Here is a 26,036-nt window from a genome sequence, read left to right as displayed (position 1 = left end):
GAGGTTTTCACGCGTGGCAGGAGGCAGTAGTGGTGCAGTGGCACCTGTGGCACTGAGGTGGGCACACACACAACGGCACTGATGGAGGCTGGTGGTTTTTGTGTCCCTCACCAGCCAGGGCCTGACCAGATTTATTTATTTTTCCCCCCCAAAGGAGCTGGACTTTCAGAAGTCTCAAGTTCAGCAAACAGGAGACAAATTTGTGTCTGTCGTCAGCCAGTTCATCACGTTAGCCAGCTTCAGCTTCTCAGATGTTGAAGATCTTCTGGCAGAGGCGAAAGAGCTGGTAAGGCCACCAAACTCCCTGAGATCTGGATAGCAGGGGAGGGACAGCCCTGCCCTTCCCAGAGCATGTGCTGCGTGCTGACATCTCGGATATCCCCCAAGAGATGAAGGAGGGCTGTCCTGCTGAGACCCTGGCATGAAGGCTCTGGGCTGCTCATCACTGTGTCTGAGGAGCTCAGTGACATGAACTGAGGCCAGCTCCAGGCCTGCTTAGAGATGCTACTTCAAAGGTTCAGCTTCCCCAGGGCAGTGCCTTGGTGAGCACTTTGCAGCCACCAGGAGCCACATGCGGTGACTTCTTGCCACATTGTCCTCTCTTCCCAGCAGGCTGGCTAAAATCCAAGCAAATTGGTAAGCCGTTGGCTGACATCTATGATTCCCAGGTACCCTTTGCTTCCCCTCTTTCAGCAAAGGGGCATGCAGCTGGTTTCTGTGCCCTCGCAGAACTGTCTTCCAGTACCTCCCCCCTGCTTTGGCTTTCATCTTAACTGACCTGGCAGGGAGAACCCAACAGAGAGAGGTCCCATCCTTATCCCACTGCATGAGCTACCTCTCCAAAGACAGAAGTTATCAAATGCCACCACCTCCTTCTCCCTGGTTATACCAGTGTTGACCTGATGGGGTCCTCCAGACCACCCGTGCTTGGCACCGTGAGTGACCACTGCCTTCCTGAGGCCGTGCCTGCACCCTGAGGTGAGGCCACCCTTCGGAATTGCTGGTGGTAGCCAGGCAGATCTGGCCTGCAGTCAGTTAGGAGATGGCGACAAGTGTCTACAAGCTGTGTCATCTTACGTTGGCTGGATCTGGAGGAGAAGCTCTGGTCACAGCCCCCATAACCCAGCAAAGCCTACTTTGAAGCAAGTGCGTGGCTGTTCCCATGGTCGTCAGATGGGATGGGCTGTGGAAAATGCACCAGCTCTTCATTTTTGAGACACATGTTCAAATCTCTTTATTATTTTCTCTTAGGAAAGCAGAAACATAATTATGTTAGAAATTTTATATCCCATGAGGATAACATTTTCAGCCTTTTCCCCTACCAGAATCTCCTGAAAAATGGCAGATAATATCAGTATTTTAATGAAAATCAACAGGAATAAACTTGATGGTTTTGATTGATACAGGGCACCTTTCAGATCCCCCCTTGCATCCTGAAGTGCTAAGTCTCATTAATAAAGAAATAAAAATGCCCTAAATGTCTTTTGAAGAGCCTGAGACACCCCTGAAAACAAAACTTAATTATCCAGGCAGGCTTAGTCCGCAGAGCAAAATTAAAGCAACTTATGAATCTGTTTGTGCTTTGATTTTGTTTTCCTTTTCTTTAAAGCTTGCTTATCTCCAGACCGCGCCATCTCCATATTAATGAACTTTCTGTGCACAGAGTCTCCTTCAAACTGGAAGTGAGAACAAAGGATTTCAGCCCACAAGGATGAGTTGTGGGCTCCTTGGGGACTGGGATGCATCAGCAGAGAGTGGATCTCCTGTCCTGACCTTTGTTACAACCTTATTTGACTCGCTTACACTAATGCTGTGCAAACAGCACAAAAGGCTGGAAAACTTCCCATTTCCCTGCCCAGTGCTGTGTCTGAGCCTGGGCAGAAATGTCTTAGAAGTTTCACCAACACATTTGGTTTCAATAGCAGAGCATGTGGCAATGATAAATAATACCCCAAAAATACTTCAAAGAAAACTTAAAAGTGCGAGTTTCCCTTCCCCTGCCGTGTTTACTATTAGTTTTATGTCTTCAGTCTTCAGTCCCACAATATTTTGCTTCCTTGCTTTTACTACTGCTTGGTTAATGAAGTCGAGCTGGGGGCTCGAGGGGGCTGAGCAGAGCCAGAGGTGCGAAGGGTCGGTGTTTTGAGAGAGGGGGCTACAGGACCTCTCCAGGGGGATTTATAGGTCAGCTAATGCACAGACAACAAGACGTTAGATGGTTCGTGTCATGTTTAAGCCAAGGGTTGACTAATCAAAGTCCTGCTGTTAATTCCTTTCTCCATCATGACCAACCATTGGACATGTTCCGCTCTGCTCCATCATGAAGGTTTTCCATGTGGGTCTTCCCCCCAGCCTGACAGCCTCCTGTCTGCTCTCTCCCCAGTTTTCCAAGGCTGTGAAGCACTTCGGAGAAGACACGGACAAAATACAGCCCGACGAGTTCTTCGGCATCTTCGATCAGTTCCTTCAAGCCGTGACGGAGGCCAAGCAGGAGAACGAGAACATGAGGAGAAGGAAGGAGGAGGAGGAGCGCCGGGCGCGCATGGAAGCCCAGGTGAGCAGGCATCCGCGGGTCCAGCAGCGCCTGGCGGGGGACACCCGGGGACAGCAGCCCTGCTGTGCCGTCCCTGGTGGCACAGGGAGCGTTGATGGCCAAGCAAGGTGCTCCTGCACTCGTAGAGCACCCAGCTCTCGCTAAATGAAGCAAGAGGGTAGGAAACCACTGTCATTTCATGGTTTGGGGTTCCGGGTGCATGCGTGACAGTGAGATGTCCTTCCTCCCCGCCAGCTGAAGGAGCAGCGGGAGCGGGAGCGCAAGGCGAGGAAGGCGAAGGAGAGCGGCGAGGAGGGCGGTGAGTTCGACGACCTCGTCTCAGCCCTGCGCTCAGGCGAGGTCTTCGACAAGGACCTCTCCAAGCTGAAGCGCAACCGCAAGCGCATCGCCAACCAGCTGGCCGACAGCGGCCGCGAGCGGCCCGTCACCAAGCTCAACTTCTGAGCGGCAGAAGAGACGGAAAACAACGAAAACCACGAGTTTAGAAACCTGGTTAGCAGTCTTTTTTGAAGTGGCTAGGATTATTTTTTTTTTTGTTATACTGCCTTGCGATTCCAAGCGAAACAGTGGCACGCTCTTTCTGCCTGCGGGTGAGTGTGTGTGTAAGTACCATGAGTACGGTCGGGTCAGGTGGAGCTGTGCATCCGTGCGGGTTCTCATCCCCTCCCCTCTGTCCCCTTCGACAAGTGGCTCTCCAAAGGCACAAGCACAATGTCACGTCCGTGGAGAAAGAGAGGACTTGAGCACAGAGACACCCGCCTTCCTCGTGGTGGTCCACAGAGGTGATGGAGAGCTGCTCCGCGTTGCTCTCCCGCCCCGATGCCTGGGCACTGAGCGGGGCCATTTGCTGGGACGCCTTGCACACAACCCCAGCAGAAAAGAGGAAAAAGCTAAGTTGACTGGACTTGATGAGTTTTTTTTTGTTGTCGTGGTTATTCCCAAAACTTGCACTTCTGTGCTTACATGCTGGTCCCCAAGCTCGGGGCCGCGAGCGCTCCCGGCGATGCTCTTCTTCCCGTCATTTTTGGGAAACGCTCTTCTTTTCCTTTTACCTTGCTAAAGGAAAAGTTTCCCCGAGTGCGCTTATTGCTCACACAGCACCCAGGTGTATTTATACTTTTATAACGTTTCCTGGCCCGAGACAGCGGGAAGGGTTGGTTCTCGGACGCGACGAGGAGCATAAACTTTCGTGTTGTAATTTTTATTCTTGCTTTCTGTTCAATGGGACAAACTGTATCCTCTGTAGATGTCGGTCAGGACGGAAGGTCACCCGGTGTACAACGGGGCCGGTGCAAACCTCGCGGGCTCGCACCTGCGCCCGCCTTCTTTTCTGTTCTTGTTTTTCTTTTTTTTAACGGACACCAGAAGCAACGATGCCAAGAAACGTGTCTCTTCGCGGTGTCCTTTTTTTGACTGGTTTGCTGTTCAATGTCCTTGCAAATTTGTAAGCAGAACTACCTGTAAAATGTCAGTCCAAAAAAAAAAAAAAGAAAATAATAAAAAGAATTCAAAGCTCTCAGGGAGTAATAATTTAAAGGTTTAGAAAATTAAAAATTGGAGAATAAAAAGTAAACGCCATTAACATATTAACATTTCTATTCTTAAATTATGCTGAGTATATAAAGGACTGTTACTTTTTGCTTTTATTTATTTGTGGTGTGTTTTTTGAGGAAACAAGACAAAACCTTTTTATACCACCAATACTTTTGTGATCCTTTTTTATTTGTTTGTTCTTTTTCCTGTGGAGAGATGAGTTTGTCCCTGTTGCACTAGATATTAACACTATTTGAAATAAGTTTTTTTTTTTTTGTCAGATAATCGGTATTGCTGATGGGGTATGGGATGTCAGTGAACTATATGTACTGTATAGCGAAAGTGCTGTTTAAACTAATTTGTATAAAAATATGGTTCTAAGCACCTGAAGGCCGCGGGGTCTGCGTGCTGTGTGAAAGCTGTGAAATATCACTCTAAACAGAGTTGTCAAGAGCTGTGGTTTTACCATTTTGTTCTTTTCTTCATTGCAACTTTTGACGCACTGTAGATTTAAAAAAAAAAGGAAAAAAAGAAGAAAAAAAAAAGACTTTCTGAGTAGCATTAAAGCAGTAATAAATCAAGCAGGTAAGCGCAAAAGTCCAGCACCTCGTTTCCAAGCAGCTGCGCAACCTGCGGGTTATGTTCAAAGGTGGAGTTAAGCACTTTGCTTTCAGAAGGAGGGGGAAATAAAGACAAAAGGTAATGATAATACTATTCCTTAACTAAAGTGCCTCTATTTATATTTTTTATTTATGGCTGAAAAAACGGGGCTGGTACAATTGAGGGAATGGACTTGGGTGGGGTGGGATTTAAAAACAAAACAAAACAAAAAGATGAAAAAGGTTAAAAGAAAAAAAGTCTGGCCTCTGATGGTTTAAGGAATGGTTTCTCATGTCGAACTCGCAAGGCGGTCGGATGGGAAAGGGCGATCGCCTGCTGGGGTCCCGGCCCCTGCTCCTGCCTCGCGGCCCCATCGGGGCCTTTCTGACAAATTTCCTCTTGCCCTCCCAGACCTGGTTTTTGTTGTTGTTTTGTTTTACAACAGCCTCGTTGTTGGGCTGAGTTTGCCATTTTTTTGTTTTCTTCAAAAAAAAGAAAAAAAAAGAAAAAAAAAAGAAAAGAAAAAAATGTTATATATATAAATACAAAGGCTGTGTGCAGGTAATTCCATGTGCCATTGTCAAAAACTACTTTTAGATTGGTGCTGGTGTAAGTAGCCACTCTTTTCTCTTGGGTGTGTATTTTAAAGATGATTTTTTTTTTTAATAATGCCAAAAATGAAAAAAAAATCCATAATAATTTGTAAACTGAAGTATATGTCTTGGACCTTAGTAGCTTCGTAGTGACCAAGGTAGTCTGTTAGGTGCAAGAATGTTATTAGTCCTAGCTAGCGGGAAATGCTGTGTAATGTCATGAGACTGTACATTTTCTAAGATGGCAATATGCAATAAAGAAAAGCGATTCCGGTGAGTGTACAGCACGGAGCCACGAGTTATTGTGCAAAGCAGCACAGCAGCCTCTCCTCAGTGTCACTGGAGATGGGAGAAGAATGGAATATTTGGGGGAAAATGGGCTTTTGAGGTTTGGGACAGATGTTGGAGGAAAGGCGTGAGTAGGCTGGTGCTTGGGGTTGCAAACACCTGTGAGAAGGCAAGGTCCCCATTTCAACCAGAAGTGCTCTGACCCCAAACCTCTGAGTTTTTTTATATTTTTAGAATTGAACAAGGCTGGTGCAGGTGAGAGGGGAAACCCTGGCAGAGCCTGGGGACCAGCAGCTTCTGGCACTGGCCACACTATGCGTTTTTACAGCCAGCCCAAGCTGTCTCTGGTGCCTTTCTGCCATGCAACAGTCAAAAATGCTACCACTTAATATCCCCCAACGTAGCTGAGGAGGGATAATTTTAATTCTACCCCGATCACTCACTGTGTCAAACAGCCACAGGTCACAACGTGGGGCTTCGCCGATGTTTTCTCCTTCACCTGAGCACCGGTCTGGGCAGCGTGTGCGCACACGGGCAGTGCAAGTGCTTGCATGCGGGAGATCAGCTAGCTCAAAACGCCTTGCGGGTGATCTGGATGGCACTGGTAAGCGATGCCATGGTAAGTGGTGAGAGTAACTCCACTATGGTTACCTCCAGGACTTGTCCCAGCGCTGGGTCTGTGCTGGGAGCCAGTTTTGAGCAGCCTCTCCTTGCTAAAACCCAGCTCTTTTTGGATTTTGTTGTCACGTAGCATGAGCTCGGCATTAAAGCTCAGTTTCCTGGTTCCAGGGCGGCTCTGTGATGATCAGTCACTAAATTACCTTTTTCTCCAACTTCATTTACTAACCCACAGTCCAGTATTCTCATTCCTGCCTGTGCACCACAGCATGGAGCCGCAGGACAGCAGGGCTGGAGGGCTCAGAGCGAAGCAATCAGCCGAGATGGGCTTTCTACGGCGAATCTTCCCTGTTTAATGGCAGGGGAGATGAATGCTGTTTGAGTTACATTTTCTGGAAAGTGTGCACAATTCAGATGGGCGATTTGAGAGCGCGACGTGACCTCTGGGCAGCGAATTGCCCAATGTTCTGTAAAATGCACCAGGCTGAGCCCGGCAGCAGGTCAGGGAAGCACAAACCAGCACGGCACATCAGATTGTGCCAGAGAAATTAGTGACCTGGTTACTCAGGCATTTTTCCCCTGGTGCTGAGAGCAGTTGCTAGGTCGAGTAAGTAAATTACACTTACGTGGTTGTGAGGGAATGGCTGGGTGAGGGTTTTCGGAGGAAGCCACCTAATGCTTTTGTGCACGTCCGTGACCCTGAGGGTTTTTAATCTGCAGGACTCCTCCGAGGGTTTTGCTCCTCGTAGCACAGGCAGCTCCCCAGCTTGCAGGGGTGTTGCTGAAATTCTCACCCTGCTGCCTTAAACAAGATGTGCTGTGGCCCCTGCGAGAAGCAGGAATGTTCCTCGAAATGCTGAGCATTTCCCCTCCCAGACTCCCCCAGAAGAGGAGTCCCAAAATGACAGTCCCATCATGTCCCAAAATGACATCCCCAAAATCACGCCGTGCTATAGCGCTGCCTGTGCGCTCCCTGACTGCAGCTCCCTGCTTTCCCATGGTTTGTAAAGGCAACGATAGCAGATGCATAAAATGAAGGCTCCAAAGTATTTGGAAAACACTCCCCACTCTGTTTTGGGGGCTTCTGCCAATGCCTGTCATTTCAAAAGCAGCTGAACCTGGAGGAGCTCCACGCTAGCAAGGAAAGAAACAGCAGGAAAAAAATGGCTCCTCTCAGAGCACATTTCCTTCCCGTGCCGAGCTGTAGCTGCATCCAGCTCATCCTTCACAACCACCCCACAAGCCCGCGGGCATGTTTTTGTACTGCTTCACCCAGTCCAAACATCCCGAAGAAGGCTCCGGGGCTTGGTGTCTGCCTGCGCAGCGAGTACCAGCACAGCCCCTCCAGGCTGGGTGGCAGGATGGGCACGATAATCCCTGCAGAAAAAGAAAAAAAAATACAGACTGGTCTTCGGTTGTCGATATTATAGATTGCATGAGAAGAGCCTGGGGCTAAGGCTTAGCCAAAAACCCACCCCTGAGTGAGAACTGGAGCGTGGGGCCGAGCACAGAGCTGGCCACCCTCCCCCAGGACAGGGATGCTGGCGGCTGCCACCAGCTGCCTTCCTGCACCGCTGCCTGGCCAGGAGGGGACTGCGTGATTGCAGGCGGTTCAGGGTCGGACGTGGCTTCCCAGAGCACGTTGTGCACATGTTCCCTTCACCTTTGAGCCCCCCCTTCCTAAATCTCCAGCTTCAGCCACAGCCTCCTGGGGACTTTATGGCTGAGCAGAGCGGAGCATCCATTCTCCCCAGCTGGACTAATGCAGGCCCTGGGTGTCATGCCCTGGGGCTTGTGCTATTTTCGCTTTATTTTTTATTTTTTTTTAACTCATCCATTTTGTGCCACAGGGAGGGACTTACAGCTCGTTTCTCCATGTCACTTCTCCTGCTTTCCATAGTGGTTCTTGCCTAGAAAATAAAAATGTATCTAGAAGGAGAGTGCTTTTCCCCAAGTGGTTCAGCTGGGGGGGATGCAGATGCTCCAAGACTCGGGCAGCGTGCTGCCCCTGGTGTGGCATTAGCAAATCTTCGCTCATTTGCAAAGTCCATTGGGCACAAGAGGGCTGTGGGACAGCCATGTCTTGTCCTGCTGCACCCCCCGTGGGAATCACCCACGGATCACGGAGAGCTCGTGGCTTGCAGCAGCAGAGCAGCCCCGGGGCACAGGTCACCCAGGCCTGTATCCCATTGCCTGTGATTCCTCCTGTGGGATTTGGGACCATTTTATTGCACCGTGTGCCTGTGTATTGCTTTGCAAGCAGCTCTAGAGGAGCAGCCATTTATTAATAATCTGTCACCAAATAAAAACACCAAGGTGAGAGGGAAAAGGCAGCACTGATGAACCAGGCACTGCCAGCATCAGGGCTGCAGCTTGTGTGGCTCCAGAGAGCACGCAGCACAGAGGCTGTGAAAAATGCTGCTTTTCTGATGTGCTTTCTGAATTATTCATTTCAGCCTCCATGGCAAACCTTCCAAAGATCCAGAGGGGTAAACGTAGACCTTCCACTGCATTTATTGCAGCCCTTGCTCTTAATTCAGGCACAGCAGTCCTGAAGGCAAAGCGATCGAAATCACTAGCAGAAGTAGGTTTTTCTTATGCTCATTAGCAGAAAGGCTGTGCTGGCTGCTCAGAGCTCTGCTGGCATCTGCTGGCTACACAATCCAACGCTAGTGCTGAAAGAGAAGGGCTGTTGGATCTCATCCCTGTTCTGGTGATCGCTATCAGCTATTAGAGCCCATCAGGCTGTCACTTCCAAGCTAATTGTTTGTAGTTCATCAGCTGTACACAGAGCGTTGCCTTTGAATGCAGCATTCATCCAGGGATCAGGAAGGGAGTGGGGAGTAATGACATGAATGAATCTGATGATTATATCAATGGCAAAGCTTCAGACTCCAGTTGGAACGGTACCCTTTAAATGCTTCCCATTCCTAAAGACTTAACGTTTCCCTTCTAAGAAGTAATGCGTAAGCCACATCAGTGGCATGCACAAATGGTATGGCACTCTTAAAAAGGGTGAGGATGCCGGGAAGTGCTGGCTGAGTGACAAAGGAGCCTAAGGACGAATTTTTAGATTTGACTTAGACAAATGTTGTCGCTGGTATCCAGGGCTGAGCTGATCTTCAAGCCACGTGAACTGCTCTCTCGTTTATGCTGAGTGTACTGCACCAAATTGTCCACGTGATTTTTGAACCAGGATGCTAAAAGGTGTCCCAATTCCCTTCACAGAGCCTTGTGCAAATGAGATTGGGGCTTGCCTCACCTCAACAGAGGAGGAAGGACAGAAGGATTGCTGAGCCATGGCAGGAGTGTTGGCCCCTCAAAGCTGCTTTTGCATTGTCCAAACCCCCAGTGTCTCGCTGCCAACTGGGTGCCCCTCCAGCCCAAAGAAGGGATCTGTAAGTGGGGTCACACCAGCACGGGCACATAAGGGAGGTGGAGCTGATGTCCCCATAGTGGCTTGGCCAGGAGCCACCTCCTGCGATGTTTTCTTCCCTGGGAACGAGCTGTGACGATGGGCACAGTTCTCAGAGCTGCGGTGAAGTAGCGAGGTGGCTGTCAGAGTTCCTTCTCCTGGAAGAAGACACAGAGCTCCCGCGGGGTACGAGGGCACAGAGGCACGCTGTGCTGGGTTAGCATGGCTGAGATCTTCCCGTCACCGCGCCGTCGGTGAGAGGCAGCAGCCACCTTCAGCACAGCTGGGAGGCAGCAGCACAAGTGCCCTTCTGGCGGGCAACCTGCAACCTCTGGCCTTTGTTCTGTGTGTGTTGGTGTTTTTCTTGTTTGTGGGTTAAGACACTTCACCCTCCGGTTTTGTTTCTTAAAGCACACTTTGGAAAATGTGGCTGTAGAGACTCGTGTACCCGAATTGCCCAACCGAGCTGTGATTATCAGCTCTGTATCAGCCCCTGCAAAATGGATCTGGTCAATAATCTTCCCTTGCTATGCCCCAGGTCAGCGTTTAACAGAAAAGGGCTATTTGGGACAGCTCAAAGGCCAGCTGCCCTCATTCAGCTCTGCACACACAAGGCTAATGCACAGGCACTGGCCGGTGCTTGTTAAAAATAAGTGGAAATCTGTGCTGGTGCAGCGTCACTTCCACCTTCCTAGAAAGCCCTGTTAATTCCCTCCTGGTGCAGCTCCCGCGATGCCTCATGGCTGACCTCAGTCCTGGCTGCCCCAGTCTTGTCCCTTGCCAGAAGCAACTGCCACAGGGCTGCTTCTCTGACCTGTGGTAAGCCAGTCAGGGCACTAAATCAGTAGAAACCTCAGCCAGCATGCGAAAGAGGGAATCGATGGTTTTCTGTCGTTCAGTGCCTGAGCTGGCTAGCAAGAGTCAGCTGGGATGGCTGGGCTGGTCCCTTTTCAGGGACACTGAGCAGCAAGATCAATGCAGCCTAACATTGGACAGCACACCAAGAGCCAAGCACAGCAGTGCTGGACCTTCACCTTCCTTGTTTTCTCAAGCCAAGAACTATCCCATAATTTGTCTGCTCTTACTGTGTTCCATTTGGTAGAAAAGCTCTTGCATGCAAAATGTGCCAGGAAAAAAAATAAGTGGTACTAAAACCAGAAAGGCTCAAAATGGTAATTTCTGGTCAAAGTACAGGCTCTGCTTGAGCGCTGCAGAGGGTCCAGGTGGCAAGCAGTAACACCCCCTCTCATGCTACATGGCCTTTTTGTGGTTGTAAGCATGCATGCAGAACACACCAGTCATACCACAGCCAGAGGGCTGGCGTTAGGGTGCTGCTCTGCAGGCGATATATGAACTACAGGTGGTCTGACCGTGCCTGCTGTCTGTACCTCACACGCCTAAGGGTGATGACTATCGAGCCTGGACAGTTTTCCTGTGTTTCTGTCCTCCCCACGGCACTACAGAGCACAAGAGCTTACTCTAGGGAGCATTGCCAGAACCCGCTGAGATACGTCCCTTCTGGGAATGCAGGATCCCCACGGGTTTTCTTTGCCATCTCCTGGATCACAGTTTGAATTTTCTGTAGATAATATAAGTGTCAGTGACTAGCGGGACTCAGGCAAAAGCTCTTGAAGCTATTGAGCCATACCTCGCTGCAGACAGGAGGGCCAGAGAAATAAAAGTGTAAGCAGTTCCTGTGCTACCCTTCTAACAAGTCACCAGTGTTCGCTCGCTGTCAAACAGCTTCCATGGAAAGCAGTCCAGCTTCTCCCTGAAACCGTACAAATGCACTGCTCAACTTGCAAAATCCAAGATCTACAGGGGAAAATGTGAGTACTGAGAGCTATCCAAGGGTCATATCTTTTCCTTGTGGACTTCAGGAGCATCACAGAAAGAGGTTTAGAATAATGCTTACAAGCATAAAAAATGGCTGCATTAAAAGTTCACAAACAATCAGGTCGCATTTCACAATTAGGTTTCTGTCTACCCTCATTCATCTAGCAATTTTTTTAGAGAAGTTCCCTTTTCAAGGCTGGGTTGAGAATGATGCCAGGCTGAGACACTTTAATCTCCTGCATAAAAGACAATTTATTTCTTGTCTCAGTTGCAAAATAAGGATAGTATGTTAACTTGAGTCACAAACAGTTGAAAAAGCTGGTAAAACAGTAACATTATAATTTTAAAGACAGTACAAGAAAAACACTGCCCATCTTTCACATTTAACTCCTGCAAAGATAAAGAAGGACAATCTTAGGTTCTGATTCAAAATACTAATTTAAGGCTTTAGGCCTCAGAGCCTGTGGGCAAAAAGAAATTATACAGATAAATTCATACGAATTTATGCTGTGCAATTGCACTTCCATTTCCTTTCTGGTGTAATTTTCATTTTGTTTCAGTGTCAGAGCTGGTTTTTAAATATTACATTCCAGAATCAGATTGCTGCCATCGGTACAATGATATCTGTTCTCTGCATATACACATTTTCACATGCTTAAGCACACAAAGAACACGTGGCATTGCTGTACCTCTCCTGTGGATGCTCACCTCCTTTGCATGACTCCTCTAAATATGGTTAAACTGTTAGAGATGTGAGACACTTCTGACGAGCTCAAAAAGAAAGTGTACACCTTGTGCACAAGCTCAGTGATACCAAAGTCTACACCCACACCCTTTTCCTCAGTTCTGAAGAGCTCTCATTTCTCACATTCACAGTATTTTAAGCTGACTGTATCTGTGAAGAAAAAGAAAAGGCTGCTGAAATGCTGACAAGTTTAATCTTCCTTTCCCTCCCTCCCAGTATCACACATTTTCCCTCTCCGTAGACAGCTGTCACAACAATTACTGTTTTGTTATGCATGGGAGTTTAAGTAAAAATCATCATAATAGATCACTTTTTAGCCTGTCCAACATTCTGTGACTTTCTGCACTTCCACATATAATGGGTTAAAGCAACATTTTCCTGCCATGATGCGGTTTTCACAGTGTGGTTTTTTTTAGAGTGTCTTCCCGCTGCCAGTGTGCAGCTTTCAATTGCTCTTTTGGCACTTAACAAACAGCTCACACAGTCAGTCGTCGGTTTGGGCTGTGTTTGTGTGTCTGCTCCTCAGCTTCAGTTTGGCGCTTTCTGCAGGACTGGAGCAATCGCTGCTTTGTTCTTGCAGCCAAACTCTTGTGCTGGCTTGGCCCAGCAGCTATCACCAGTGCATCAGGCCTGCTGAAATGGAAGGGGCACACCCTTTCCCCGGGATCTCTCGCTGCCTGCAGACTGGGCCACCAAACCAGAGCTCGCAAGACGAAGAAATCCGACTATGGCTCCTGCAGTCCCGCCTCTCCGCTTTCCTGGCAGCCTGGCTGCAAAGTGCTGCAAGTGCTGGGGCTCCCGCTGCTTCCCGAGGGAGACAGCCCTGGGGCCCAACGCCTCCATCCCGGACCCCAACCCTGTCAGAGGCTGGTGTCCACGGTGTCCGCTTTGGCCTGCATGGTGGCCTCGGAGACGGTGTCCGGCTGCCCGTCCCGACAGAAGAGGACGGCTGGGTTCTTGCAGGCCCACATGGCCACCTCTCCCCCGCTCGCTGGGCTGGAGGAGGACGGGGCGCTGCCCGGGGGCCCGCTGTGCCGGTTGACGTAGCGCTCCCGCACGCGGTCAGCCCGGCTGCGAGGCTCCGGCCGGCGGCCCGGGGCCGAGAGGTAGGCGGCCACGTTGTTCCTAGTCCTGTAGCCGCCCTCGCGGCTGCGCCGCAGCAGCACGGAGATGTTGGGGTTGCGGGCGGCGTAGATGAGGGGGTTGATGGCCCCGTTGGCCCAGGCCATCCCGCTGGCCACGGCGTCCATGGTGGGCGAGAAGGGCAGGCGGCCGGCGGCGGCGGCCAGCCCCAGGATGCAGTAGGGCCCCCAGCAGCAGATGATGGAGACGATCATGATGAGGACGGTGGTGGCCGTGCGCATCTCCCCGTAGGCGCGCAGCAGGTGCCCGTAGGTGGTGAGGGGCCGCACGCGGCTCTCGGCCAGCCGCACGGCCCGGCAGATGTTGTAGTGGCAGAAGCACATGAGGGCGAAGGGCAGGAGGTAGCAGAGCACGATGAGGGCTGCTCCGTAGGGCGGCCCCAGCCGCGAGGAGCCCCAGGGCAGCACGTAGACGCAGCGGTACGCCCCGGGACGTGCCTCCCGATGCCCCTCGCCCGCCAGCCCGTACCAGGGCCCGGCCAGGGCTAGGGCCGCCAGCCAGACGGCGGCCAGGAGCTGGGCGGCGCGGCGGCGGCCCATCTTGTGTCGGGGCTGGCGGACGATGGCGCAGTAGCGGTCGAAGGAGAGCAGGGCCATGGTGAGCGTGGCGGCGATGCCCAGCCCGGCGTGCAGCGCGGCGCTGGCCAAGCAGAGGCGCTGCCCGAAGAGCCAGGCACCGGGCGGGCGGCTGAGCAGGCTGAGGAAAGCCAGGGGCAGGCAGAGGAGGGCTCCCAGCAGCTCGGACAGCGACAGCGACAGCACGAAGGCGTTGGTCACCGTGCGGAGCTGCCGGTGCCGGGCGATCACCAGCACCACCGCGCCGTTGCCCAGCGCCGAGAGGGCGAAGATGAGCAGCAGAGCCAGCGCCTGCGAGGCCAGCGCCGCCGCCGACCACCCCGCCCCGGAGGCGGCCGCCGCCGCCTCCCCGCTCTCGTTGCCGCCGCCTCGGGAGAGGTTGCCCGGCGCGGCCGCCGCCGCCGGCTCCATGCCCGCCCGCCGCCGCCAGCCGCTGACGTCCTCCCGGCCGCCCATCGTTGCCCGGGGAAACCCGCCCGGCCCGGCCCGCCCCGCCGCACCGGGGGCGGGGGCAGCGGCGGCCCCACGGCCGCGGAGCCGGGGGAAGCGGTCCCCTCACGGCGCCGCTCCTGTCATGGCCTCGCTCCCCGTCATGGCCCCGCTCCCCCTCACGGTTACAGGGCCTCAGGCTGCTCCCCTCACGGGCAGCGAGAGCCCGGCCCCCCCCCCCGCCCGGGGAATGTTTTTTGGGGATGGGAAGGGCAATGGGTAATGGAGGCAGCAGGTTGGTGGCTGAAGTGCTTCCGACATGCGCTGGGCTGCAAGACCCAGCTGGAGTGTGGGTACAGGGATAGATCCCAAGGGATGTTTCCAGAAGCTATAAACACGCTGGTGTCTTTCATAGAATCCTAGAATCGTTGAGGTTGGAACAGACCTCCAGCAAATCTGGTCCAACCACCCTCCTACCACCAATGTCACCACTAAACCATGTCCCTAAGCACCGGGCCCAACCTCTCCTTGAACACCCCCAGGGACGGTGACGCCACCACCTCCCTGGGCAACCCGTCCCAACGCCTGACTGCTCTTGCTGAGCAGAAATGTCTCCTCATTTCCAACCTGAACCTCCCCTGGCACAACTTGAGGCCGTTCCCTCTGGTCCTGTCACCAGTTACCTGTGAGAAGAGGCCGACCCCCAGCTCCCCACACCTCCCTTTCAGGTAGCTGCAGAGAGCAATGAGGTCTGCCCTGAGCCTCCTCTTCCCCAGCCCAAACCCCCCCAGTTGTTCCTGCAAGCACAGACGATGTGCTCGTCTCTGCTGCCCGCCTGCACCCCAGGCTGCACAGGATTCATCGGGGCAGGGGAACTTCTGCAGGAAATCAGCAGCAAAGCTGGGAGCAAAAGTCCCAAATGCCAGCCTTGAAAAAGCACGCTGGCAGCACAGCTGCTCTCCGAACTTGTGGATTTCAGCTTCTTCCCTTTCCAAAGCTGTAATTTTCAATTTGACTCTGACAGAAGAAATTCCTCTCAGTCCTCCCCATGCTAACCTTTCCCAAGCTCACCAGCCTGACTTACTGCACGGGCTACCTGGAGATAATCGTTCTCCTTTTCAGAAGAATTTAATGAGGCAAATTCCCATGAGCGTCTCCAATAAACGAACACCATTTTGTCCAGAGACACAAAGGAAATTACGGGCCCTGAGCGGCCTGAAGCTCCGTTTCTGCCACCGTGACGGCCTGCCCGGTCTCTGCCTGGTTTGTTCACCGCAGCCATCCCTCACGGGGCTCGGCGCCAGCCCTGGCCGTGCTCTGCTGGGCAAGCTGCCCCCGCGCTCTGACAAAATCATAAGTAAATAAGTTTGCAATCAAAGGTCATAGTGGCTCCAACCTTCGAATCCGGCTACTCCCGTTGAAAGTTAACCCCACGGTGTTTGCAGACTGTGGTCCGAGACGAGCAAGAGGGCAGGGGTTAGGAAGCAGTGTGACGAGGACACAGCATGCAGCAGGCTGGGAATCCTGAGCACACATTTGTGCCCAGACCTGGGAGACGGGAGGGCTCTGTCAGGGATGAAACCAGGGCACAGATAAAAGGATCCAGGACTGGGGACACTGGGGCATGCGGCAGAGCAGTGCTGTCACCTGAGTGAGAGGCATCAGGGAGGGTCAGGCAGTCCTACCAGCAGTGACACGCTTGGCAGAGTCCTGGAAATGGGTTCCAGGAGCAAGAACAAGAGGGGAAGGCAGTGTTTCCAGCTGGCATTTAATAGGAATCTGGCTTAGAAATTACTAATTTACAGAAGCAGAGAAGGCACATAAATTTGACGACAGCTCTCCAAAGATCAGTTGCATTTTCTGTGAAAAATTATTAAAAAAAAAAAAAAAGATTGTGGCTTCCCAGAGCAGCCGTGGACCTCCACCAATAGCCACAGCAGAGAAGCACGACCTGTTATCTCAGAACACAGCAGGCACCGTCGTGCCACCGAAGGCTGGTCCCGTTGCTCTGGCACACGGCAGCGAGCCGCGGGGAGAAGCAGAACAGAAATGCGCAGGCAGGTGAAGCGCAGCACCGTCACTGAGAGGCTCCGGTCACTTGAAGAAGAAGCCGTATTTCAGCGGGTCCTCCTCTTCCATTGTGAAGGTGGCCGTACCGGTGTAAAAGGCTTCTCCCGAGACTTCCACTACAACAGCGTTGTAGTCCCCAAACTTGGTTTCCTGCAGAGAGGGTTAGGGTCAGGACGTCCCTGAGCAACGCGCTCACTTGGAGCAGAGAAGAGGGTACGGAAGAGGAATCCATCCCCCGCTGACACAGAGGATAAACCACATGGATTTATCTACATCAGCATCAGAGATACTTCTCACCCGGGCCTTTTCTGATGGCTGAGGATTTGCAGTGAAGCCATGTAACACAACAAGGTCTTACCGTTACATCCTTCCCTAATAAAAAATCCTTGCTTGTGCAAAGAGTCCCAGGCATCTCCCACAAGCCCTCCCCAGGCACAGAAAGGCTTTTCTGCCCCTCCGCTGAGCCACAGCAACAGCACCTTCCCCGCAGTCCTCAAGCCAGGGGGAAACTCCAGCACAAAGCACTTGCCTTCACTGCCTTCCCCGTGAACAAGGACCCCGTGGTACTGCTCCGGAAGGTTCTGCTCTGGTTCAGCTGGATGAGCCCCTTGTGGTACTGCAGGGCGATGCGAGCTGTCACACCTGAACCCGTCGGACATCGGTCAACCTACAAGAGAAGATGAACCAGCTCTGCTTCTCTCACCTTTATACTGTGCTTAGGGGGAAGTCCTCCTAGCCCAGGGGGTTGTAAAAATCAGGATATATCACAAACAGAAAGACAAAATATGCAGGTTTGGGGTATGAAGGGAAAAAGGCGGTGCCCGGTGCACCTGAGAACAGCCCGTTCCTGTACCTGTTCATCCGCAAACACGCAGATGTTGGTGGTGGGCTCCTCGCTGAAGGCGTCCTTCCCGTCCGTCAGTATGGTGCCGTAGAGGAAAGCCAGGTCTTCGCTCTCAGGGTGATGGAGCTGGAACTGGAAACAGCACAGAGAGAAGGTTTGTGAACACATGCAGCACTTACTAATCAGCAGCAGGCGCAGCAGAGCCGTACCGCAGCGCTGTGCCGTACCTGCTTCTTCACCGCTTCCGTCACCGCGCTCGCCGCGCTGACGAGGTCTCTGGTCTTCGAGGAGCAAACGTCAAGGCCCAGCTGCTCGGCACTGAGAAAGGCGTAGAAAGTGCCGCCGTAGCCGATGTCGACCACCACCTTCCCGTGACCGGGGACATCGATGGGTACGTCTGTGCAGAGAAAGGGAGGGCGGGGAGAAGGGGGCACGGTGCTGAGCGGTGGCCTCATGGGCTGAGGGCACCCAGCCGTGCTCTGTGAGCTTGCCCAGCGAGGAAAGAGATGACCCAAGAGTGGCACCGTATGCCACGTCCGGTGGCCTCATCCCACCTCTGGGGGACATCAGAACTGGCGAAGGATTCGCCCAGCACCCCAGCGCGGCCCCGCCAGCCCCCCAAACACCGACGCCGCCATCCCGAGCCCCACCGGTGGCGGCGGCAAAGGCGGGCACGCTGTGGAAGCGGACGGGGTTGCCGCTGCGGTGACCGTCCCACGGCACGAAGGCGGTGACGACCCCGCAGGGGCAGCGCAGGCGCACGGCGGTCTCGGGGCGGCGCGGGGCGGCCACCAGCCCGTAGTCGAGGGCGAAGCGCCCGAGGGCCAGCACGGCGTGGCCGCACATGGCGCTGTACCCGGCGCCGTGCAGGAACAGAGCGGCCAGGTCGGCGTCGCCGACGGCCGCCCCGCCGCGCACCACCAGCGCCCCGTACATGCCGCGGTGCCCGCGGGGCTCGTGCATCAGCGCCCGCCGCACGTGGTCCTGCGCGGCCGCCATGTGCCGCCGCAGCTCCAGCAGCGACAGCCCCGCTGCCGCCACCGCCGCCTCGGCCGCCTCCAGGCGGGGGACGACGCGCAGCGGCTCGCCGCCCGTGTGCATCTCCACGGTGTGCAGCGGCGGGGGCGGCACCGAGCGGGGCGGCAGCCGCGGGGCCCTGCCCTCCTCGCCGCTGTCACCGCCACCACCCGCACCCGCGGCGGCCGCCATCGGCGCGGGCAGCGCGGGAAACGGCGGAGGCCACGCCCACCGCGCGGTAAGCCACGCCCACCGCGCGGAGAGCCACGCCCCTTGCTGTGACCACGCCCACCATCGTTCGGTATGTGGCCACGCCCACCGGGCGGGTGACACCGCCCACCGCCCGTAGCCACGCCCACTGGTTACGTCACCGCCCCCAAGGGGTGCGGCACCCCGCCCGCCGCGGGTTGCTCGGGTGGGCGGGGCTTGGCGCCGCGGCGGAAGTGGAAGTGACGTAGGCGGAAGGGGCTCGTTGCTAGGATACCGGGATGATCCGCTCCGGTAGGGACGGGGCTGCGCGGGGCGGACGGGGCGGGAGGGGAAGGAAAGGGCCGGGATGGGCCCTAACCTAACCTAACCTAACCTAACCTAACCTAAATGTAACGTAACGTAACTTAACGTAACGTAACTTAACGTAACGCCCGTGCTCTCCCCGCAGCCGTCGCCATCCACCCCGCCTGCCTGGGGCTGTACTGCGGCCGCACCGTCCTGGCCGTCAACGGCTCCGTGGAGACCTACGGGGACTGCGGGGTAGGTGCGGGGGCTCCCGGGTCGCCGCCCTTTGTCCTCTCAGCCGCCCCCGGCGGCTGCAGCGCCTCGCGGCTCGGCTCCCCCCGTGACCCCCGTGCTGTGCTTCCTGCAGGTGTGCCCGAGGGGCCAGCGGACCGACGAGAACAAAATCTGCCGGGAATGCGTGGGGTCTCCCGACCGCTACGACTGGCTGTACCTCGGCTTCATGGCCATGCTGCCCTTGGTCCTGCACTGGTTCTTTATTGAGTGGTATTCAGGAAAAAAGAGGTTAGCATTCCCCTCCTTCGGAAAAGGCGTTTAAAGAAGGAAATCCAGTAACCGTGAGCGTGGTCTGAGATACTGAGGTGCCCCGCAGTGCGCCTCTTGGCTGAGCTGATGCAGCAGCGCAGAAGCTCTGGGCAGGTGGCTGAGGTTTTTATTTACAGCGGTCACCTTGGCCCTTCCCACCCATCTCTGCCTGCAGAGAAACCCACGTCGGGTTTCCCCATGGCAGGCCAGAGTGGTGCCTCATGTCACCCCCTCTCCCACGAGACTGACCCACCACCTGCAGAGGCACAAAGACTGCTTCTGACTTTTCTCTTTAGGAATGTGCATGGCAGGTTTTGGTCCTGACGGCATTGCTCATGTACCTTTACTTCAGTGGGGTGCACCAATAAAATTCTGTAAAAACAGGGATTTAAAATCACAGCTGCATGTGGCCATTAAGAGCTTGTCTGTAGTTTTTTTAAAAAAATAACGTTTTTAAAGCATACTAAAGCCTGAAAACAAGGGTCTGAGAGAGTTTAATGCCTGGATATGTGCCATCTTTACCAATGACTTTCAGCTTTGATAACTTTGCCTGTATTGTATGTCACGATATTATCTGTGCTGAGATGCATGGTGCCTTATTCTCACTCAGGCGTTCTTTGAGACTGCAGCACTGTGAGCGTTGATATCCCTCAGCTGACAGGAGGCTCGTGCCCGTGCTGCATTTACTTGTAAGCGTCTCTGGGCTGGGCACGGGGAAGCTGCACTGCTGCAGGAGGGAATAGCTCAGCTCTGGGGAGTACCGGACATGAGGAGGAAGGCTGTGTTTTGTGCTAGCCTTGGCTGTTCGCTTTTGTGCTTCTAATCTGATGCTGCCGTGTGCTTTCTTGGAAGCCGACTCCTGCTTCCAGCATTCCTGCATCAGTGCACCTAGGAGAACACTTCTTGTGATGGTTTCATCGTATTCTCTGCTATCCATGCTACAGCAGGCTTTGGTGGAAGAAGCTGGAATGGTTTCCAGTTATTTTACACATTAAATCCTTTGGGATACTATGAATGAATTTTCACCCTCAGCTTAAAATATTTGTTTTTTCGTATTCAAGCAGAATGTTATTATTATTTGTCTGTCCTTGGTCACAGCAAGTCACAACCCTGCCAGGAGGTTCTGTTCAGTACAGGCCTGTGCTTTTCAGTCGGCCTTTAGATTTATTTTAATGGTATAAAACAGAAGCAAATTCCTCTTCTCCTCAGCTCCAGCGCGCTGCTGCAGCACATCACCGCCTTGTTTGAGTGCAGCGTTGCGGCGATTGTTACGCTGCTCGTCAGTGACCCTGTTGGCTCCCTGCATATCCGATCCTGCAAGGTGAAGAAGCTTTCGGACTGGTACACGATGCTCTACAATCCGAGCCCCGATTACATCACCACAGTGCACTGCACCCACGAAGCCGTCTATCCCCTGTGAGTGGAAAGGTTTCTGTCCTCAGAGCTGTTTCTTCCTTCTGTATGTGTTTGTTTCTGCCCATGCCTCTTCTCAAAGCGGCAGAAATTGTTCCAATGTACCCAACCTGGACCAATGAGTATCAAAACCCCTGAAGTCTTTCTGTGCATTGAGCTGGTTTTTGTGTGAAACAGTTGCCAACACTGAATGACTTTGTGAATCCAGTGTCTTGTCCCGTGTTTTCCTCTTGCTACATCCCCAACATGCAGCAGGGAAGCTTGACAAATAAGTATTTCAGAGAGCATTTTGTGATCTGTTCCTTCTTGCCACCAAAGAAGGTGACACAGTCTAAGGCATTCATCTATGAAGCATGAGACTTATTTTTTTCCCCATTTGATGATCTCCCCTAGCAAAGTCAGTCCATCGTTGTGTGTCTCTGTGCCCCCTTCCTGTCACATCCTTTGGTTGTAAATTCTGCGGAGTTGTCCCTACCTAACTCCAAACTTCCTGGTTCTGAGTTGAGTCTGCAGGACGAGCAAACTGCACGTTTTAAAGAATTTCTCTGTTGTTTGCAGGTACACCATCGTGTTCATATATTACGCCTTCTGCCTTGTGCTAATGATGCTACTCCGACCTCTGCTGGTGAAGAAAATTGCCTGTGGCTTAGGGAAGTCCGATCGATTTAAAAGTATTTACGCAGCACTTTACTTCTTCCCTGTCCTCACGGTGCTCCAGGCGGTTGGAGGAGGCCTGCTCTGTGAGTTCTGTCCTAATAACGCTAATAAACAAACCTGTAAACACAGTAACAAATGACCTAAAGGAGGGAGAGAAGGGACGTGATACTTCTTGCTTCGTGAATGAGGGTTTTGTTTAAGGTGTCTGCAGGTTGTGAGGAGCCTGAGCTGAAGAGGGGGCTGGTTAGTAGCCCTGTCCTAACCAGGCTCCCGAGCAGCACTGCCTCGTCTTTGCTTGTGCAGCTGGAGGCTGCCCCTTTCCCAAAAAGGCACAGAGTCAGGTACGAGAGGAAGTTAATTCAGGAGTTAATTTGACTTTCTGCTAAGGTAGAGTACGTCTGATTTCGGAAATTAATTAAAGTTTGGGGAACTCAGCTGGTCTTTGATTTAGCTTAAATTTGGGATCCTAAGATGGAAGCAGTGATTAGTTCTGTTTGCCTGAGCCTTCCTGCTTACGTGTTTGACAGTAGGTGGGCTGCAGTGGCTTAGTGTCCTCCAGTCTCCCCTGAATGTATAACGGTGCATTTTTCCTGCTAACGTGTTTAATGTTTGCCTTTAGATTACGCCTTTCCGTACATCATACTGGTGTTGTCGTTGGTCACATTGGCTGTCTACATGTCTGCTTCTGAAGTGGAGGTAGGTAAACGTGCTTTCTGTATTGAAACTCGTCACAAAATATGTGAGTGAGCGGAGACCGCTCTCTTGCATTGTCTCGGCAGCGTATCGTGTATTTAAGCTTCTTCCTTTACGACTGCCTTTTAGCTGGAGGAAGCTCCTGTGAGACTTCCCTCTCGTGGTGTACTGAGAAACAGTGCTATGTGCTGGAAAGGCTTCAATCCCCGAGGCTTCGTGCAGTGTCTCTGTGCGCTACCTGTAACGTGCCTTAAACATCAGGTACAGCATGCTAACAGAACGCTGTGTTTATTTTGCCAGTCTTTCAAGGATCTCCTTGTCAGGAAGAAAAGGCTGGTTGTCCTCGTCAGCCACTGGCTGCTCCACGCCTATGGAATCATCTCCATTTCCAAACTGGACAAGCTGGAGCAGGACCTGCCGCTGCTTGCCCTCGTCCCTGCGCCTGCCCTCTTCTACGTGCTGACAGCCAAGTACACGGAGCCATCACGCATACTCTCAGAGGGGGGAAATGGGCATTAGAAAGATCCTGTGCCAACAGTGCTGTCCTGCGACAACATGGAGTAAGCAAGTTTCGTGCTTGGTATGCATTTGAAAACTTCTGGTTTAGCAGAAGCCATGTGTGTACAAGACTTCTGGGTGAAACATTTCTGAGACTGTATAATATTAAAAAGCTGCACTTTGTATTCTTCACAAACATCTAGTGTAGATCAAAGGGAATGTCTGTATTTATTGCCCTGAATTTGCATAAAAAGCTTCTGACACATTCTAGTACAGCGTTTTGCTTGTATATGTTTATTTCCTATTACAATATTTTAGGTGGTATTTGAATACAACAATATTTTATTTTTCAGTAGTTTCAATGAAACAAACAGAGCTCAGATAAAACATAGAGCACTTGAACATCGAACAGCAGAGCTTAAATGAAACAGCACTTGGTTTTTTCATCATGCATTCTAGCTTCTACCTTCCGTGAGGGGAAAGAGACTTAGATAGCTGACAATAAGCGCTAGAGTTGTGCTCAGGATGTTCTTTTTTGATGGAAGCATCTCCTCATTTCTTCACTGCACTTTATTCTGACTTCTAGGAGAAAGGAGACAAAATGCATTGTGAAGTTCTTTGTAGTTTATGTTCCATGTTCAAGTACAGAGACCTACTCCTGGAAATGATTAAACAGTAGCATTTCTCCCACTAAAGCCATTTTCTTATATCCTGACTATAAATTTCCATCTAGGATCAGATTAAAGATTTTCTTTTCCTAGTAGTCTACACCTGTTGTCAGCAAAGCTCTTGCTGCAGGTAAGTCTGAGCTAACTACAAATGGATGGAGCCTTCTCCCCTTCTGCACATCTTTTACGAGAGACATCTTAACTTCCCCTTATGAGAATGCTTCATGCCTGTTACATCCATTTATCATCTATATATGTTGTATGGGAGGACACCCAAAGCACGTATACAGTACATTAGTCACAAAACACTTAGTGCCATAGAGGGTCCAGAAGAAGCAGAGCAGCACCGAAGGACTAAACGTTGAAGGAATAGTTCCAGGCAGCTTTTTTCATGATGTGTTGGCTGTAGCAGCGGAAATAGCAGTGCATCTTTCCCTAGTTAACTGTGACAGTAGTGCCCTTTCTCCAGTCTATTACCTACCCACAGTCCTAAGGCCGACCCACCCCCAAGTAAAGCCCCTGCTGGCTCAGCGGGAAGGGACAGAGCCTGGTGAGAGCCCAGGGGTTGCGTGGGTGCCATCTCAGCCAGCCTGCCTCAAGGTAGCGTGCTGCTCTATTCAGGAACCTTTCTCCATAGGTTTAATTTCTTACATCTGATACGCATTTCCTGATAACTTTGCTCTGTGCATTGCCAATTGACAGGTTTGCCGCTTCTAAAAATTGCGTGCAAACAAACCCCACCTTGTATGCAGAAGTAAGGGATTGTTTAGGGATTAAGGAAATAGCTGATCTCCTTAAGGAAATCAAAGTCTATCTACACTGCTACATAGCAAATGCAGTTTGCAGCCAAACAGGTGTAGAGGACAGAACTAAAAGTATGTTCTTCAAATCCATGTGTTAAGATACCACGTACATAACAGATTCATAGAGGTGGTTTTCTTTAAAATGTCCTAAAGACAGTTTTGTGTCTAGTTTTGCATGGTTACCACATCAGTACATATGAGCATGTGAGCAGCCAGTACAGCACCAGGCAGGGAAAGGCTTCTGCAGTACTGAGGACTGTATGCTTCCATGTGCGTTTCCACATACAGACTACATATGTTAGGTTTAAAAGTTGGACCCTATATTTTTAAAAAGAAAAGTAATGATGATTCTGAGGTAACATTAGCTGTACTAATGAGTACATCTTTTGATCAGTCTAGAGAATCATATACTGATTTTAAAGGCTGGAGAATCAGGGACTCATTAAAAGCAGAGGTTATAGGAAGCCTGTAAACCATGCGTGGCATTACCAAGCACTGACCTTCCTTCTGGCCTCAGGGGTTTTAGCCTTCAGCAAAACCTGGAATGTAAAAGGCAAATTAATAGCTTTTTTTAATCCTCTCACTATCATTAAAAAACAATAAAATAAAATTAAATGAAATTAAATTAAAATAAAAAGTAATGGCAGTCAAGGGGTTCAACAGATGCAGCTAAATAAATACTTGCAGTTTTGGAGGATCAAGCAGCGTTTCTGTAGGCTCCTTATGAAGAAGCCTGCCCTGCACATTTCACCCACAAAATAATACTGACATGGGCCTTCAGATGAACTGGGGGACTCTTCTGCCATATGTTCACCATCCTCCCCCCCCTCTACCTGGCTTCCTTCCAGGGAGATTACCTTCCCCTATAAATTCCCCCCTTCCTGGCTTCCTGTCATATAACCCAGACCCAATTACTTCAAAGCATCCTGAGTGCTGTAGCTTTTCCGATTTACAACATTCAGTACCAAGGCAATGTCATACAGTGACCAAACCTGCGACTCATTACAAATGAGGCCTCAATGAACCAGCAAGAAAAGCAGAAATTTACAGGATTTGAGTTAAAACAAGGACCTGAAGCAAGCAATTTGGCATGTATGCATCTAAGGCCCCTGTGTAATAACACCACCCCATACCTCTGCTAGACTGCAGTATAGAATGGCATTCATTTAAATGGAAACAGCAGCACAAATTGCCCACAGGTAAAATTCTAAACAACATAAACATTAATTAACCACGTAGTCCTACAGTGGTAACCATATGACAACGAGCTGCAGGAGTTGGAGTTTGTTAGTTTTATTTATCCTTTGTGGAAAAGCAAACATGTAATTCTGGAAAGATCAGCGATGCTCAGACAATTTTACAGCCCCCTCACCGTTGTTATCACAACCCTTTAGAAAGAGGAAATTAAAGTTAATATCCAGGCTGTGTGATAAAGCATGGCTAGTTCTCCTAAAAAAAAAATGCACTAACTGTTCCACTAAATCTGAATCTACAGCAGAGTGAGCTGATCTAACACAGCTGTACTACTTGTATTTTGTCACAGGCTACTAAAAATTAACATACTCAACAGAACTCCTCTGGGATTGAAAAAAAATAGAGGAAAAAGTTTGATGTATCTTACAGTGATCATCCATTCTAGATTTTTTTTCAAACAGAGAATCCAGTCCTTCCAGGTTATTTTGTAACCTGCTATTAATATCACCAATCTTTTCCTCTCGATGTTGAATTTTTGTTGCTAGGGCTGTCACTGCATTCAGAATTTCCTGCTCGTTCTCCAGAAATTCCTGTAACAACATGGGATAAAACTCCTTTTTTCTCAAAATGAAAAAGACAAAACCAAAAAACAACAACAGCAACAACAAACAAAAACACAAACCACAGAATGCTGAGAAAGTTATCTTATCTTGTTTTCTCACAGCTTGACTAGCCACCAGACCACCATTTCCAAAGGAAATTTTTCAATAATGATCCAATCCTTGCATAAGAAAAAAAAAAAAAGGAAGAAA

The 26,036-nt window shown here is 51.3% G+C and overlaps 5 protein-coding genes across 9 annotated transcripts in view; 2 read left to right on the top strand and 3 right to left on the bottom strand.

Annotated features, from left to right (window-relative positions):
• Positions 1-5,564, top strand: part of DAAM1 (dishevelled associated activator of morphogenesis 1) — an 88,264-nt gene extending 82,700 nt beyond the window's left edge. For all 5 annotated transcript variants that reach the window (XM_080595683.1, XM_080595684.1, XM_080595686.1 and 2 more), the window contains 3 exons: positions 155-286; positions 2,384-2,554; positions 2,789-5,564. In XM_080595683.1, coding sequence (XP_080451809.1) covers positions 155-286; positions 2,384-2,554; positions 2,789-2,998 — 513 coding nt within the window. In that variant the 3' untranslated portion in view covers positions 2,999-5,564. The remainder of the gene's footprint in view (positions 1-154; positions 287-2,383; positions 2,555-2,788) is intronic.
• On the bottom strand, positions 3,956-16,095 carry GPR135 (G protein-coupled receptor 135). The gene is made up of 2 exons (XM_080595688.1): positions 15,977-16,095; positions 3,956-15,877 (listed from the first exon to the last, which is right to left on the bottom strand). Exon 2 carries the CDS (start codon positions 14,354-14,356, stop codon positions 13,043-13,045), a length of 1,314 nt encoding a protein of 437 aa, XP_080451814.1. The 5' UTR covers positions 14,357-15,877; positions 15,977-16,095; the 3' UTR covers positions 3,956-13,042.
• On the bottom strand, positions 16,084-18,543 carry L3HYPDH (trans-L-3-hydroxyproline dehydratase). The gene is made up of 5 exons (XM_080595689.1): positions 17,894-18,543; positions 17,471-17,640; positions 17,253-17,375; positions 16,929-17,066; positions 16,084-16,549 (listed from the first exon to the last, which is right to left on the bottom strand). The coding sequence occupies exons 1-5, from the start codon at positions 18,450-18,452 to the stop codon at positions 16,424-16,426; spliced, it is 1,116 nt and encodes a 371-aa protein (XP_080451815.1). The 5' UTR covers positions 18,453-18,543; the 3' UTR covers positions 16,084-16,423.
• A 114-nt stretch (positions 18,544-18,657) lies between these two features.
• JKAMP (JNK1/MAPK8 associated membrane protein) lies at positions 18,658-22,829 on the top strand. Its single transcript, XM_080595690.1, has 7 exons — positions 18,658-18,761; positions 18,919-19,010; positions 19,123-19,277; positions 20,508-20,714; positions 21,270-21,451; positions 21,988-22,064; positions 22,362-22,829. The coding sequence occupies exons 1-7, from the start codon at positions 18,749-18,751 to the stop codon at positions 22,578-22,580; spliced, it is 945 nt and encodes a 314-aa protein (XP_080451816.1). The 5' UTR covers positions 18,658-18,748; the 3' UTR covers positions 22,581-22,829.
• Positions 22,830-22,975: 146 nt separating this feature from the next.
• CCDC175 (coiled-coil domain containing 175) overlaps positions 22,976-26,036 on the bottom strand; it is a gene marked incomplete at its 5' end in the record, with an annotated part of 29,222 nt that continues 26,161 nt past the window's right edge. Inside the window, 3 exons of the mRNA XM_080595738.1 lie at positions 22,976-23,141; positions 24,531-24,569; positions 25,652-25,814. Coding sequence (XP_080451864.1) covers positions 24,553-24,569; positions 25,652-25,814 — 180 coding nt within the window. The 3' untranslated portion in view covers positions 22,976-23,141; positions 24,531-24,552. The remainder of the gene's footprint in view (positions 23,142-24,530; positions 24,570-25,651; positions 25,815-26,036) is intronic.

This window comes from Anser brachyrhynchus (genome assembly GCF_964034855.1).
Source record: "Anser brachyrhynchus genome assembly, chromosome: 5".
Classification (NCBI taxonomy): Eukaryota; Metazoa; Chordata; class Aves; order Anseriformes; family Anatidae; genus Anser; species Anser brachyrhynchus.
This window is presented reverse-complemented; position numbering and strand designations above follow the sequence as displayed.